The sequence below is a fragment of the Tachysurus fulvidraco genome, chromosome 16, assembly GCF_022655615.1.
Source record: "Tachysurus fulvidraco isolate hzauxx_2018 chromosome 16, HZAU_PFXX_2.0, whole genome shotgun sequence".
In the NCBI taxonomy this organism is placed as follows: domain Eukaryota; kingdom Metazoa; phylum Chordata; class Actinopteri; order Siluriformes; family Bagridae; genus Tachysurus; species Tachysurus fulvidraco.
Genome location: NC_062533.1, coordinates 20,242,570 through 20,258,358, shown reverse-complemented (window position 1 = coordinate 20,258,358; position 15,789 = coordinate 20,242,570). Strand labels below are relative to the sequence as shown.

General features: G+C 37.6%; 1 protein-coding gene and 1 long non-coding RNA gene across 3 annotated transcripts; one reads left to right on the top strand and one right to left on the bottom strand.

The window, feature by feature from the left end:
• The first annotated feature begins 6,483 nt into the window (after window positions 1-6,483).
• LOC113637358 lies at window positions 6,484-9,490 on the top strand. Of its 2 annotated transcripts, XR_007138063.1 has the most exons (4): window positions 6,484-7,319; window positions 7,440-7,501; window positions 7,683-7,849; window positions 8,661-9,490. It is a non-coding gene; the product is annotated as an uncharacterized LOC113637358 (long non-coding RNA). The 2 variants fall into 2 exon arrangements; XR_003439358.2 differs by having other exon boundaries at window positions 6,484-7,501.
• Window positions 9,491-10,496: 1,006 nt separating this feature from the next.
• On the bottom strand, window positions 10,497-12,489 carry LOC113647945. The gene is made up of 7 exons (XM_047801460.1): window positions 12,197-12,489; window positions 11,767-12,108; window positions 11,547-11,615; window positions 11,365-11,433; window positions 11,136-11,234; window positions 11,002-11,039; window positions 10,497-10,838 (listed from the first exon to the last, which is right to left on the bottom strand). The coding sequence occupies exons 1-7, from the start codon at window positions 12,246-12,248 to the stop codon at window positions 10,722-10,724; spliced, it is 786 nt and encodes a 261-aa protein (XP_047657416.1). The 5' UTR covers window positions 12,249-12,489; the 3' UTR covers window positions 10,497-10,721.
• Window positions 12,490-15,789: the final 3,300 nt, after the last annotated feature.

Genomic DNA, 15,789 nt, shown 5'->3' with positions numbered 1-15,789 from the left:
TTAGACCTTCTTGTCTTTTCAGGGTCCTAACAATGGGAGGCCTTGTTTTTATTAAAAGTGTAATACAGATAAATAAAATACAATAAAATTACAAATAAAAACTTCTTCAAATAATCAAACAGTATTAGAATAAGTAAAACAATTAAAATGCAAAAGATTACAACAAACCAAGAAACACTCTCCAAGTGTAAGCTTGTGTTTATTCTCTGATGCACACAGAGTATAACATGCACTGAGCTTGTCAACACTAAAATGCACACACTATGTAACTTATAAATTCTGTCTCATTACTATTACTAAATTGGATTTCGCTGTCGAGTCTGGGCCCCCTTGGGCTTTTTCTACAGCCAACATCAAATCTCGTCTTCCAAATATTTCTATTTATGTTTTGTGCTACTTATTTTTTTTCCTGGGGGCACGGTGGTTAGTGGTTAGCACGTTCTCCTCACACCTCCAGGGTTGGGGGTTCGATTCCCGCCTCCACCTTGTGTGTGTGGAGTTTGCATGTTCTCCCCGTGCCTCGGGGGTTTCCTCCGGGTACTCCGGTTTCCTCCCCGGGTCCAAAGACATGCATGGTAGGTTGATTCGCATTTCTGGAAAATTGTCCGTAGTGTGTGAGTGTGTGAGTGAATGAGAGTGTGTGCCCTGTGATGGGTTGGCACTCCTTCCAGGGTGTATCCTGCCTCAATGCCTGATGACGCCTGAGGCTCCCCATGACCCGAGAAGTTCGGAACTCGTTCTCTTCTTTTAGTCTCTCATATTCAAATCCAACCAACTCTTCAACCTTTTGTATTTTTAATTTTCCTTTGTTTATTTACCTTATGTTTCTCTTGTCTTTCTCTATCTTTCCTTCTCTTTGTACTATCTATTCCTGTTTGTCTTCTGACAGATAAGTTAATAATTTGGTTGTGGTGTATCTTTACATTTATTTAGGTTTATTGGCACAGAACCAGTATTAGAGCCTAGGAAGATTCCTGTAACTCCATCCTGGACCTGCCACACTGGGTGTCACAACACATCCCAAGGGAAAAGGGACGTGGTCGAGAACAACAGAAAAGAACAAAACATAACTTTAGTTTAGCTTTAAAATTAAAGCTCCAACCCAAGTAACCAAACAAAAGCTCTTTCCATTTAGACGTCCTACCAGCGACTGGCTATTGTTACAATCTGTGATAGTAACAGGTCCGATTGTTACCAGCTTGCACTTGGCATAGCATGCCCTGATATTATATATACACATTAGATATATAGATCACAGTAGATTTTGTTCTCTTATTTCCCTGACACTAGGGGTGTGGCTGACATTTTTCTTTGGGCGTGGTTAGGGAGATTTTCTTTTTTCTCAGGTAAGAATTTTTCGAACTATTGTCCCATCAAGAGCATGGTTTAGTTCTGCTGCTGCCTCTTTTTGAAATCCACAACCAGCTAGTTGGTGTTGCTGACATTCAGAGATCATGCGGCTGTAAGAAATGCTTGTACTTGCAAAAGAGTAAGTTCATGTTATTAAATATGTATTTCCTATTAGTGTTTAACATTAAAATACACTCTGAATATAGATACATGCCACCTCAAAGGTTTTAAAGTGACGTGACATTTGGCTAAGTACGGTGACCCATACTCAGAATTCATTCTCTGCGTTTAACCCATTCAAAGTGCACACACACACACACACACACACACACACACACTGTAAACACACACCCGGAGCAGTGGGCAGTCATTTATGACGCGGTGCCCGGGGAGCAGTTGGGGGGTTCGGTGACTTGCTCAAGGGCACCTCAGTCCTGGCCAGCCCGAGACTCGAACCCACAACCTTAGGGTTAGGAGTCAAACTCTCTAACCTTTATTCCACGACTTCCCCCTTTTACATACAGGAAATGTCTTATCAATGGCTAAAAGGTAGATTTGCTAATGACTGTATCTTTTACTTGGCAGAGATTCTTCAATAAATACATACCCATTCTGTGGTGGTTCCTGTTTTAAATCCTGTTATGTTTTATTGACCACCAGATTAAGAAATACCCTGTGGTGCAAGAAAAGGAAGTGTCATAAATAATTATAGTGTAGAGAGCAGATGGCTGGCAAAGACGAACACCATGTTTGGTGGAAAGAAACGTCAGATCACCATTTTAAAGAGGACCAGGGATCATTTCTCTAAAAAATCGTGAACACAACAGATTTTACACTTCACTAAAAAGACTGAACTCTTACACTCTGCCCCAAGTCTAGAAAAAAACACCTCCCATCCTGCATTTCATGCTATAGTAATAATGTGTAATGCAGCTCCATCTGATAAATGACTGAGCTGTGATCCATTCCATCATTTGTCTATATAAAAGTGCTTTTCCCATTTTTTTTCATGATCAGGCCTCCTAACTCACCTGATTTCCATTCTTCATTACAAGCTCCTTGATCCTCTTCTTATATCAGATTATATTTCACATTTTGGCTGTTTCACTTTGACCTGTGTGAACTTTGCAGACTTTTCTCTACCCACACAAGTCATGGATGATCCTACTGGCTTACACGGTCAGGAGGCTGCTAGATGTCCACTGCAGGAGACAAATAGTGCGGTACTTGGTGAACTGGGAGAGATCCAGGCTGGAGGAGTGAACGCAAGTCTTTCATTCTGGACCCCTTCCTCATCCACAGACCCCACCCAGATGGACATGTGAACAAAACACATGACCTCATGCAGGTGGCCTGTTGCATGTGTGTGGTACTTACCTGTTCAGGTCTACTATTCACTGCTGCTACTAAAACCCTAGTGGCAGTGGCATCTTTCTGTCAGCATGATAATGTGCGCAGACGCAGTACAAAACTTTTTCATGAATGGTTTGTGCAAGACAAAGAGAGAGTTAAATGTGTTGACTCAGCCTCCAAATTCCCCAGATCTCAGTCTGAACAAACATCTGTGGGATGTGCTGTACAAACAAGTCTGATCCACGGGAACCTCACCTCACTTACAGGCCTCAAGGGATCTGCTGCTAATATCTAGGTGACACCACAGAACACCTTCAGAGGCAAAATGAGCTCATGTCAGAGTCTAGAGCTGTTTTGGCAGCATAATGGGGACCTACACTGTAGTAGGCAGATTTAAATACAATAATATTTAAAATACTGGGCAAAATTCTTAGGTGTAGTATTTAAAATCATTTTGTTAGATTTTAAATATAAAAACAAACAAACAAACAAACAAACAACAAACAAACAACAACAACAAAAACATAACACTTGCACCCTCTAATCATGGGACATTCATAATAATAATAATAATAATAATAATAATAATAATAATAATAATAATAATAATAATAACTTATTTTCTATAGCGCCTTTAAAAGTACATCTCAAAGTGCTTTACAAAAGCAAATAGAACAAACAATACACCTCATAATATAAAGATTAAAATTAAGCAACCAAAAAGTTAATTCTCAAATAAATAAACAGAAAGCAATTTTCTAATACAAAAGACAATATAAGGGGAAAATTATCATCTATAATACAAATATTTGAACAAATACAAAATTTGAAATATTTTCTCCTCTTGATTTTCTCACAAATGCGTCAAAGCAGATTTTAAAGCAGCTGAGCAACTTCCTCTGTCAAAACAGCAGGTGGCGCTGTGGCTCGATTTAAACTAGTCTTTCAGGGGCACTATTAAGTCACATTCTGTTACATCAGGAATACAGTTTCAGTTGTATATTGAGTTATAATAATTAGAGTTTTTGTTTTCTGTTCTCACATGCAGTCACAGACTCATTTCTTTTTAACATGATTTATTTTTAAAAATTGTTTAAACTATACAGCAATATATATGACGATACAGAGTACATGTCTGAGGCTCTGAAGCTTCTGAGGATTCACTAAAACATTTTTACTAAATCTAACCAGGACATGATTACAAGAGAAATGGAACAATTCTAATATTTTTTTTATTTATTAACTTTTTTTAACCATATAAGTCTCATTGAGATATAGAATCTCTTTTTCAAGAGAGACCGTGCTCTTGTGCAGATTCATGCTCACAAACCCTTTCTGTTTCTTTTACAGGTATGCTCTGGTCAGTAGGGTTGTCAGAAGCAACTGCAGGTAAATCGTCATTTAACTCTGGATCGTCAACAGGTAAATAACTCAAGGTAGGTACACGATCAATTGTAGAATGTTCTGGCCCAGATAAATGGACAGACAAGTTGCCAATTGGAGAGTTATCAGAGTCCTGAACTACAGATATTGAGAGAACATCATTTTGTGACCCTTTCTCAGCTTCATAAACTTCAACAAACCTAGTATTTGTACTTAGAGGATCTCGGTACAACAGTTCTAATCAGCTATCATCATCATCAGAGTCAGGATTTGACTCATCTTGTACCTCATTACTCGGATTTCTACGAGTTGGAGGACGTTTCCGGGACCTGGAAAAATCAACTACATCTTCAGGTAACTGCAACAATTCACAAGGTAGTAAAAGATCTCTGTGAAGAGTTCTCAAAGGACCATCTTTACCTTCTGGCTTTACAGTGTACACCGGAAGATTTCCTGCCCTGCTCACAACAACATACACAAGTGATTCCCACCTGTCAGCCAATTTGTGTTTACCTCTCAGCCGTACATTCCTAACTAAGACCCTGTCTCCAATGTCTAGAGTAGATTCAAGTACATGCTGGTCAAAACAAGCTTTATTCCTCTCTCCAACTTTAGCAGCATTTCTCATTGCTAAGTCATAAGTTCCCTGTAACCTAGACTTCAAATCATGCACATACTGTGAATGTGTCTTAAACTGCTCTTTGTTCTGAGGAATATCAAAAGCCAAGTCTATAGGCAACCGCGGCTGCCTGCCAAACATTAATTCATATGGGGTAAACCCAGGAGAATCATGTTTGGTACAGTTATACACATGTACGAGGGGTTTCACAAAACTACTCCAATGCACCTTATCAATCTCTTTAAGCGTACCAAGCATACTGAGGAGAGTACGATTAAATCGTTCAACCGGATTTCCCCTAGGGTGATAAGGAAATTCTCCCAAAGAGCTTTAGCCACAGTACGTGACCTCTGATTAGGAGTAGGAACAGCAACAGCATACTTGGTAAAGAAATCAGTGATAACTAGCACATCCTTGGTATTTTTGGAATCTGGCTCAATAGATAGATAGTCCATGCACACCAGTTCAAGAGGACGAGTCACTTGGATATTCACCAAAGGAGCAGTTTTCTCAGGTAAGGACTTATGACACACACATCAGGGACATGTTCTGATTTTTCTCTCCACATCCGCAACTATTCTAGGCCAATAGATCCTTGACCTTGCAAGATCCACAGTGCGCTCTATCCCTAAATGTCCTATTTCATCATGTAGACACATCAGAACCATATTACGTCCTGTCTTTTGCGATAGAGGATTCCATTACGCAACTCCAGCTTCTTTAACTCCCTCAACAGCAATGGGAGGGTAGGAAGTTCTTTTCTTACAAGAGGTGGAATTGCCTCCCCAGTCTCTAACTGGTGAATTATCTCACGGATGATGGGGTCAGATCTTTGCTTTTCCATCAAATCATTCTCCCCAAAAGATGGGACTTCAGGAAAATTGTCACAACCATCATCCTGATCAAAACCGGATGGAATTGCATCAACATGCATGGCAAGGGATTCAAGTAAAGAAAAAGGAGGATCACCACAATCAGCTAAGTTGTGATGGACAACATGCTTATAACATATGGCCTGAATAAACTCTGAAGGAAGAGTGCAAATATCATCAAGCAGGTGATTCAAAGTGAGTTGACGGATTCGCTCTAGCTCCTTTTGAGATGTGACATCATTCCTCCATCCACCTTGAGGAAGTCTGGACAGACTGTCAGCATCCAGATTCTGTTTTCCAGCTCTGTACAGTAGTTTGAAAGAAAAAGTTGAAAGAGCTGAGAGCCATCTATAGCTCGTACACTGTAAAAAATTGCTGTAAAAAAACAGTGAATTTTGGACAGTAATTTACCGTTTCTCATAAATACAGCTGAATATTGTAAATGAAAATTAATTTTACGAGCAAACTAATAACAGCAAGCTACTGTTCATTTTTACGGGACAATACAGTATTTTTTGGTCTGGTCATGCATGTCAGGCATGTGAAGATCTCGTCTCCAACAACGCACATTAACCTCGTGTTTTTTACTCCTCGCCTGTATATCAAGGTAAGCTCAAACTGCCAAAAAGTCTGTGTTTCTAAGTGAAATAATTGACAAAATGTTAAATATATTTGCTTATTTTTGATCCATTACTAAAAATGATGTATTGATTTTTACATATTTGGGGCTGATCGTTAAACGAATTAGCAACTATAGCTACATTAGTTAATATCTTTATTTGTATTTAACGTTAATTTGCAATCTAATCAAATGTCTGACTGACGTGTGATTATTTGTTGATATTTTTGAGGGATTGGGCTCTGTTTCCATTTGTTTAAGGGTTTATTGAAATGTGCACTAAACAGGGGTTCAAACTTGTCACATTTCGGCGATATTCGCCGTTTTGGATCCAAAATAGGTAATTCTTTTGATTTGCCTAGATCCGATGAGTTTTTGAAAATGAGGGGAGAGGGGGGTCTGCGTCAGGGTTGTAGTAAATGAAAATCAGTAAATGTAATGATGTCAAATCACTAGCCAGTTTGGCGGGTTATGTTTTACAATTTCCGAAGTATAAGCAGTCTGTGCAGATTGAGCGCACACACTTAACTCGTAGTATTTTCTCTATTGAAGTCACACGCCCACGTCACGTTGCTGTGCGCGTGGTCACAAAAACTTAACATTCACTTAAGTTTCACTTTTCACTTGTTTCACGATTGACTTGCATATACCGTACAGTATTTCCATGTATTAAAGTTGCTGCGTTCACGTATTTACACTACAATCCAAGACGCTATATCGGTCAAACTGGCTAACACACACTCACACGGGGTAAAACCAAACCCTATTCATTCAGCAATCCGACCTGATCGTTTCTCTCCTCTCCCTATTTTTTATTATTTTTTTTATTTTATTTGTGGCGTTCCGCGTCACTCGCGTGACGAATGACAAGGCGGCAGACCTAAACACGGTCAGTTTACTTGGTGGATTTGGAGCGGCAATTTTCACACAAAAGAGGAGAAAAACGAGCGTCAGTGCGGAAAATACTGGTGGCGACGGAGATAGTGACGATGTAACAACATTGGTTCCGAAAAAAGGAAAGCAAAGAAGTTACATATGGACGTTTCTCAATCGGAAGGCTGCAGCCTCCGAAGGTCGCATATGCAGGCTGCATACGTGGGACTGATTCTCCGTGCTGATGATAGTTGTGTTTGTTATTATTCAGTTTGTTTAAGTATTACTTAAGTAAGACTTATTTAATGCCTGCTATGACTGTACACACAATTTCATTCTTAATTTCCATATCATTGTTCATTTTCTACAGATTTCTGCCACTGCACCACTACACTCTGACTCTCCCTGCTAGTCCAAGGCTGATACTGCTGGGTAAGTGTCACTGTAAGGAATGGAGCTATAGAACAATAAAACTGTATAGAAAAGTCTGTCAGTCTGTCTAATTCATCTCTTTCTGAAATTAATCTCATTAGCTTTTCCAAGTAATGGATTTGCAGCTGTATAATATCTGATACTGTTTCGGGACATTAACTATAATTGTTGTCTGCACCAGTTGCTGGTGAAGTCACACTTGGAGGTTGGATGCATTGAAAACAACATCATCTGTGAAGGCATCCACCAAAGCTTCATCAGAGGGCTGGCTGCAGTTTTCGCCACCTACTATGTGTTCAACTTGCAATACCAAGAGGAAGCTGCCAGGACACTGGACTTTGTTCAAAGGTAAGTTCTCTCTCATTACCTCCCACCCTGCCCTACCCTATCTCTCTCTTTCTTTATTTCTCTTAAACACAGAAGCACCTCAAAGCACAGATTTGTTAAGGGAAAGGACATTTTAGACTGGCCATATCATGGTGTATACCTCAACATAACATTGGTGCAACAGTAGTTTGAGTTTCTAGTCAGTTTCCTCTGCATGCTACTTTAATTTTAACAGAAAGCAATGGACAATACCGTGAGCTCAACACTCTTAGAAAGGATGTATTAATTTTTACACATCTTTGTGCGTTAAGCTTTTAACACATAACGTGTAATTTTAACACATTTTGTGTCATTTTGTGTTGATTTTGGAAGTTTAGGAACACCTGTTAAACTTAAAGAATTATATTGTCATACCAGCAATGTGTAAAGCTTCATGCCACAGCATGACCACTCTGGGGTGCGTTTCCCAAAACCATAGTTGCTAACCTGTTAGCAACTTAGTTGGTTGGCAATGGGAAATTGCACTGCAACCAACAAAGTTGCTAACTTAGTTAGCAACTATAGTTTTGGGAAACGCACCCCTGAACAACCTAATCTTTTAGCATGGTTAGTTGATTTGTGTCACTTTGAGAGAGATGTGTTTTTGAGAAATAAAGTTAGAACTTTATTTTACATTCAAAAAATACAGTTTTGAACCCATTTAAGGACAGCATTCAAATAAAATTATGCAGATACTGTCATAATGGCAACAACCTAGAATATTTATACTTTGAATACAGTGAGTTTTATGTCTTCATTGCAATTAAACTTAACTTCTCATTGTACTTTATAGATGCTTAATTGGTGTGAACCCTGAAAGGGGAACAAAAGCCAGCCAAGTGAAGGTGTCCAAGAAGACAGGAAAGCTTGTCCAGAAAAAGGCAGCAACTGTGAATCCCCATGTGGCCACCCTTATCAAAAACCTCATGGACTTTGAGTGGGGCTTTATTTAATTTTTTTATATTACAGTTTATTTTAATTGAAGATGATGTTACAGCATTGTGTTCAGCACTTCAGTTAAGAAAAGTCACATCATTGTGGTGTTTATTATATTTAATAAAAACTGTGTATTATTGTCATCCTTTGTTTGAGACATTTTTTTGCAAGCAATTTTAAGTTACAATATAAAGATCACATTCTACAGTATAGTTTATATTAAAAAAACAATAAACAGTTTATTAAAATTACAGCAGGAACACTAAAATAACAGTATAATGCAACCAAACATCTGACAGTATTATACTGTGCAGCTCTCTTTTTTTACAGCACAGTCCCGTAATATTTGTACAGTAAAAAACTGTTATTGTAAATTACAGTAGGTAATCTGTAAAATTACAACTTTATGCAGGCAAATCTAGCTGCCAGTATATTACTGTAATTTAACGGTGACATTTTTTACAGTGTAGAATCCAGCTTTGCTGAGGTCAATATGTATGTCAAAGGATTACTGTCAGTGACAACAGTGAACTGGTTACCATACAGACAATCGCTAAACTTCTCAGTGATTGCCCACTTAAACATGGATTATTACAATAAAGCTTCTCACAAAGCTTTTCACACTGTGTCTTCCTGCATCTCAGTCAACAGGAAATAATGACCACTGGAGGGACTCATGCTGTACTTTGTCCTTGTTTGCTCTCATTTTTAATACGACTCGTAGTGAAAGATGGAAGTAATGAACTTATGGGGAAATGAAATTGATGAGGTTTGTAGTTTGAGCTTTTAATATCCCCAGTCTGCTGCATATCTTCTTTATGCTTCCTTTGTCAGAGCTATAAATAATGTCATATCATTAGAAGTCATGCCTTTGCAGTTTTTTAACCGTTTTTTTGTGTGTGTGAAGAGAAACTTTATTTATTCTTACAACTTTTATATTCATAAGCAACATACAAATTAAACTAAATACAGATAATCTTACTAATCTAGTTACGATGGCGCTATCGACAGAGCGGACAGGAGCACAGACTCTGGGAAAGAGCAGAAGAGGAGGATTGTGTACAGCCATGGACGTATTCAATTCAATTCAATTCAAGTTTATTTGTATAGCGCTTTTTACAATAGACATTTTCTCAAAGCAGCTTTACAGAACATAAACATAGAGCAGAAGGTAAACATAAGGAATGATAAAGGAAATAATGAATAATAAAAGAAAAAGAATTGACAGAATAAAAATTCAAGATTATTATTAGATATATATAGTTCACAATGACCTGTGGATGCTACCTCAATGCTGCAAGACTGTCTGTTACACTGACTGGGATCAGTTTCACATAGAAATTTGAGACACAATGACCTCTACTCATTGAATTACTGTCATTTTTCTAAGCATAAGTCACATCTAAACTTCAGCATGCAGAACCTGCTTAAGGAAGGAGAGGAAACTTAAAGAAATGCAAACACAATATAAGGACTTTAGAACAGCTCATGTGGAACAGAATTAAGGCACCGAATGACCACAAGAACAACCAGGACTCTGTAACCTAGTAACATCTTTACAGAAACAACCCGAGGCTTTAACTCCAATTTATTCCAGGTAGTTGAATTTATTAAATGTTGGAAACATTGAAATTATCAATGTTTTTTTTAATATACTGTATTTACATATAATGTATTATGAAGATTTCTTTTATATAGTTTGGTTTATTTATTTAAAAATATATGCACATAAAATTCACAACAATATGCAGATAAACACAGACTAATAATATAAAAATAATTATATTCAGAAAAATGTAACAATATTAAATGTTTGAAAAAAATAAATTTACACCTTAAAATGCAAAAGCTATTAAAATTTAACTTACAGCAATGTTTCTACTGTCTGGTGCTTTAAATTAGAAATATAATTTCTCTATTATATTTTAACTTGAGCGTAAACGTCTTCATGGGTATTTTTGGCTCTGGATGTTCTGGAGGATGAAGGTTTTTTAGCAAAACTCACAGCTGCATAGTTCAAGACATCATCAGCAGTCTGATGAAGAACAAGAGCTGTTTATTAATCAGAGCAGATTAAAAGACTAAAATAATGACTACACTGATATTTAGGTGAATAGATGTCTATTAAAATTCTCTGTGCATTCAGATGTGGATTTATTTAACAGAACAGAATCCCAGTTAATAGAAGACTGGATTACCTGATTGGTGGGAATTTGATGGTTGCTTGATGAAGCATCTGAACAATAAGACACACAAGTAAAGATGAAATTCACATCATACAACAACTTTATACAATAACTCTATAAATAACAACAAATAAAAATAAACAAACCTTTTCTGTGATTTTTATATAAAACTCCAAGCAGAAGTGTGATTACGATAACAGAGAATATATTGGAGGCTGTTAAGGCAAGAATCCAGTTGTGTTCACCTGGAATCATGAAAATACACACAATGTATAAATCTACAACTTGTATAAATATTGTATGATTTATGAACAGTGAGAGGTTGTCACTATGGAACATTCTGTTATAGACAGTGAAAGGAAACCAAATTATTACTTGTCTTATTGCTGTTGGGTGAATCTCTGTGTGTAGTTCCAGGTGTATTACTGTGTGTCGTGTCTTTATCTTTACAGATAAATCAGAAAAGCAGCAAATAAAAAGAAATGATCCTAAATATTCATAATATGAAACAGTAAATATTTGTTTACCCTCAAAATGAAAGGAAGACAAATTCTTACTTGTTTCTCTGCTGCTGGATGAATCTCTGTGTGTTGTTCCAGATGTTGGACGGTGTGTCGTGTTTTTAGCTTTACAAATACATCAGAAAAGGAAAAAATAAACATAAATTATACTAAACATAAATAAAGTGAAATATTCAACATTTAATACATATGTAGACATAATTCTGGTTAAAGTGTTGATCTGGAATTAGCAGGTTATCAGAGTAAAACTGTTTACCTTTAAATTGCAGACGTGTTCCAGATGTGAACTTCACTACATTTCCTTCTATTTCCCCACAGAAATATTCTCCTTCATCATCTTCTCTTGTTTTATTAATACTGAGATCAAATTTATTGTCATTTACACTAAAACTGAAACGAGCATCATTAAATCCATCACTAAATCTGTAGCCCAATTCGTTCTTGTATGGTTTTGCAAAATACTGAGGTAATTTTCCTGAAATCTGTCTGTACCAAACTACTTCTTTCTTTGTGTCACTGCTAATGCTACACTTCATAGTTACATCTTCTCCACGCTTTACTGTTATCACGTCAATCTCCTTGATGTCAGAAGTTTTCACTGTAAAAATGTTTAATATTTAATGTCAGTAAATGAGTTAAATATAAAATATTATAGTTTTACATTAAAGTGTCAGAAAGTTACTCACCAGCTGTGAAGAGAGAAAAAAGAGCACAAAGAGCGACAAAGAGTCTGATCATCGTTCCTGTTCACACCAAGTGATCTAATGAACTTGTGTGTTCAGTACAAAACCAGGTCCAGACTCACACCTGATTGGATGATTTGAAGCTGTGGACTGATTTGATTGGTCCATTAGCTGTAATGAGGTGTGAAGCTCACAGTGAATTCTTGTCTATTCTGATGGTGTGACGAGTCACATGACTTTACAGATATGATACACTGGAGCTTTATCAGTCCTGTGTGCTGAAATCTCTCTGATAGAAGAAGTTGAATGAAGTGCAAAAAAAAGTATTTTCTAAATAAGTTTAGCTTCTACTTCCATCCCAGTGACAGAAAAAAACATTAAAACACCTCTGATGTTTGTTATTGACAATTTGTTTATTTTGTGTATTTTATAATAAACACTAACAATAGCATGAAACATGACCTGGTCACCTGAACCTTGTTCAGACCTTCAGTCTCAGACACGTCTCAGTTTGAACTGGTGCGATTTGGGTGATGAACTGTCATACCACCAGAACTCTCTCTCTCTCACACACACACATACACACACACACACACACACACACACACACACACACACACACACACACACACACACACACACACACGACGTTTATACATGTTTCACAAAGTTTAAACCACACAGTTGTGTAAAATGTCTCTGCACTCCGTAGAGATGCTGGTTTCTTCTCACTGGAACTAAGAGGCCCAACACTGTTCAAGCCTGACGATGCGTGTGTGCACAAAGCAGCTTCATGAAGACACAGTAGGTTAAGGCACAGAGCTCAGTCTTCAGTCTTTAACAGTGTTAATAAGTGTCCAGTCTCAGACAGCTGACTTGGATCTGTCACCTGACCGACGGATGTGCAGGTGTTCCTAATAAAGTGAGCAGAGAATATAATTAATACTTACATGTAATTGGTCATAATGTAAATAGACTGGACTCTGTTTGACTGGAACACATGTGTGTGTGTGTGTGTGTGTGTGTGTGTGTGTGTGTGTGTGTGTGTGTGTGTGTGTGGACATTCAGTTATACACCCTCAAAACTCTTCATCTAAAATACATGTTGGTGTATAAGATGGTAATAAAATGTACAACTATTATAATACAATAATAAAACCTTTTTTAACAACCTTTTACACATCATATAAAATGTAACATTAAATTTCTTTTTCTTCTTCTACCTCACTGAAACACAGTATATGGAGTCTTTGGAGGGGGGCAACAACTTGCGGTGTTGGTCAAACCCATCAGATTCTACTCTACCATGACAGTTTTGATCACACTCACACTGTCATAACCACACAAACATCTGCTTTTAATTCCTTTAAACCACGACACTAGCAAAAAATATATATAAATAAAAAAAATCCATTCTCTGACGAACATTATCAGTAAATACTTTGAGAGGCTCATCAGAGACTCCATCTACTCTGTTCTGCAGAGATGGTGCAGAAATCATCTGAGGTGAGCTTCACCTTCCAGTACATCTACACCAGGTGGTGCAGGCAGGAGACTCATCAGGCAGACGGTAACACAGCATCAGATCCTGCAGTGATGCACCAACCAATAACAGCACACTGGCACAAACTACTTTATGTCCGATACTCTACACTGGCTGCTGACAAAATAACAAACACTTCTACAGAATTCTGACCTCAGACATTACTACAATCTTAAACATTACTCAGTTCAGTCTCTCTGGAGTTACACACACAGTCTGACCAGATAGGATGCGTGACCTAATAGAATCATGTTCTCAGAAGTCCAGCTTGTGTTGATTAAAGTGTTAAGAGTGAGCAGTGCGTGATCTCAGAGACGCAGTCACATGGGCTTTAGATTAAATAGTTAACTGTCTTAATGGTAGATTACAGAGGAATAAAAGTCATAGAGGAGCACAAGAATAAACAAATCTTGCAGAAGGTGGATTTTACTGGCCTGTGAATGTCCTGGTCACTACAACACACTCATTACACAAATGAACTTAGATTAAGATGCTAACCTTCACTGTGTCGAGGTGATGAACTCTATTAATTCTGGATATTTAAATATTCTCTCTTTAATAATTGCTGAAGTTTCTCGATAATGAAATGTGTCTCTGAGCTTCAACTTCTGTTCTAATGTTTTAATCCCTGGCTTTATAAAAGTCTAACATCTCTTTCTGTTGTTAAGTCTCTAAACCACAGAAGTATTTCCACACACACACACACACACACACACACACACACACACACACACACACACACACACACACACACACACACATCTCAAACTAACATCGACATGAGGCCATTAAGGTGTGAATGTTTTATTTGTTATCATAAAATTATTCACATCTCCCCAACATTGTAGTTCTGAAGCTGGATATCAGGCCTTACACAGTTAGAGCATGGTTGCCAGCCAGCTTTTGTGTTTTGGTCTGAAATTCAAACATAAAGACATTTAGACTGTTAACGTGACCCAGAATAAGTGTGTGTCTGAGCTGCTGGCTAAAACACCCAGCCTCTGAAACTCAGAAACCATGATACTATTTCTGTGACCAGAGCCTGATGTGAGAGAGATCTGCTGCAGCCAGTAACACTTCTACAAATGTGTTAAGAGCACTTTAGAGTTGGTCTGAACACTTCAGTTTCACATTGCGGAACTAATTTTGACCCTTTTATGACACCAGCTGCAATATTGGGTGTGGGGGGGTGGGGGCCGATTGTAATATTTAAAATATAATAGTTTGAGCATGTGTGGATCGAGTCAAGCAAATAATGATAAGGAAAATAATGATGATGTTTTCAGATTGTGTAGGAAACCCTTCCACAATCCCACTAAGGAATGTGTTCTAGTTTGCACAGGTTAGTTTTGAAAACACAAGATCACCTATCAGATTTGGTCTTACCTTGAACGCAGGCGTCCTTCAAAAACCCTCGGTCTTCTAATAAAGGATCCTCTTCAAGTTCTTCCACCTAATCTATTGTTTGAATCTTTAAATGAAGGAGTCAGACGTAGACCATTTTGACTTTTCAGGGTCCTCACAATGGGAGGCCTTGTTATTATTAAAAGTAAAGTAATACAGATAAATGTGTGTAATATATGTAAAATAAAATAAAATTACAAATAAAATCTTCAAATAATCAAACCGTATTAGAATAACGAAAAGTAATTAAAATGCAAAGATTATAACAAACCAAGAAACATTCTCCAAGTGTAAGCTTGCGTTTATTCTCTGATACACACAGAGTATAACATGCACTGAGCTTGTCAACACTAGAATGCACACACAATGTAACTCAAGACGAGCTTTTATAAATTCTGTCTTATTAGTATTGCAAGTTGGATTTCGCTGTCAAGTCTGGGCCCCCTTGGGCTTTTTCGACAGCCAACATCAAATCTCGTCTTCCACATATTTCGTTTCCTGTAGTGTTTTCACACAGGTTTGCACACACTGCAGGAGGGATCTTTGGTCGCCCACTCCTCTCCACATCAGCATTCTTCTCTAGATCAGTCACGATTCTGGCCTGCTGTCGTCTGCACACACACGGAGCTTTGAGCTCTCTCCAAGATCTC

Coding starts and splice junctions, on each gene's coding strand:
- LOC113647945 (XM_047801460.1), bottom strand. CDS start 12,248: ATGATCAGACTCTTTGTCGCTCTTTGTGCTCTTTTTTCTCTCTTCACA. Junction 12,109..12,196: donor TTTTTCTCTCTTCACAGCTG/GTGAGTAACTTT, acceptor ACATTTTTACAG/TGAAAACTTCTGACATCAAG. Junction 11,434..11,546: donor ATCCAGCAGCAGAGAAACAA/GTAAGAATTTGT, acceptor TTATCTGTAAAG/ATAAAGACACGACACACAGT.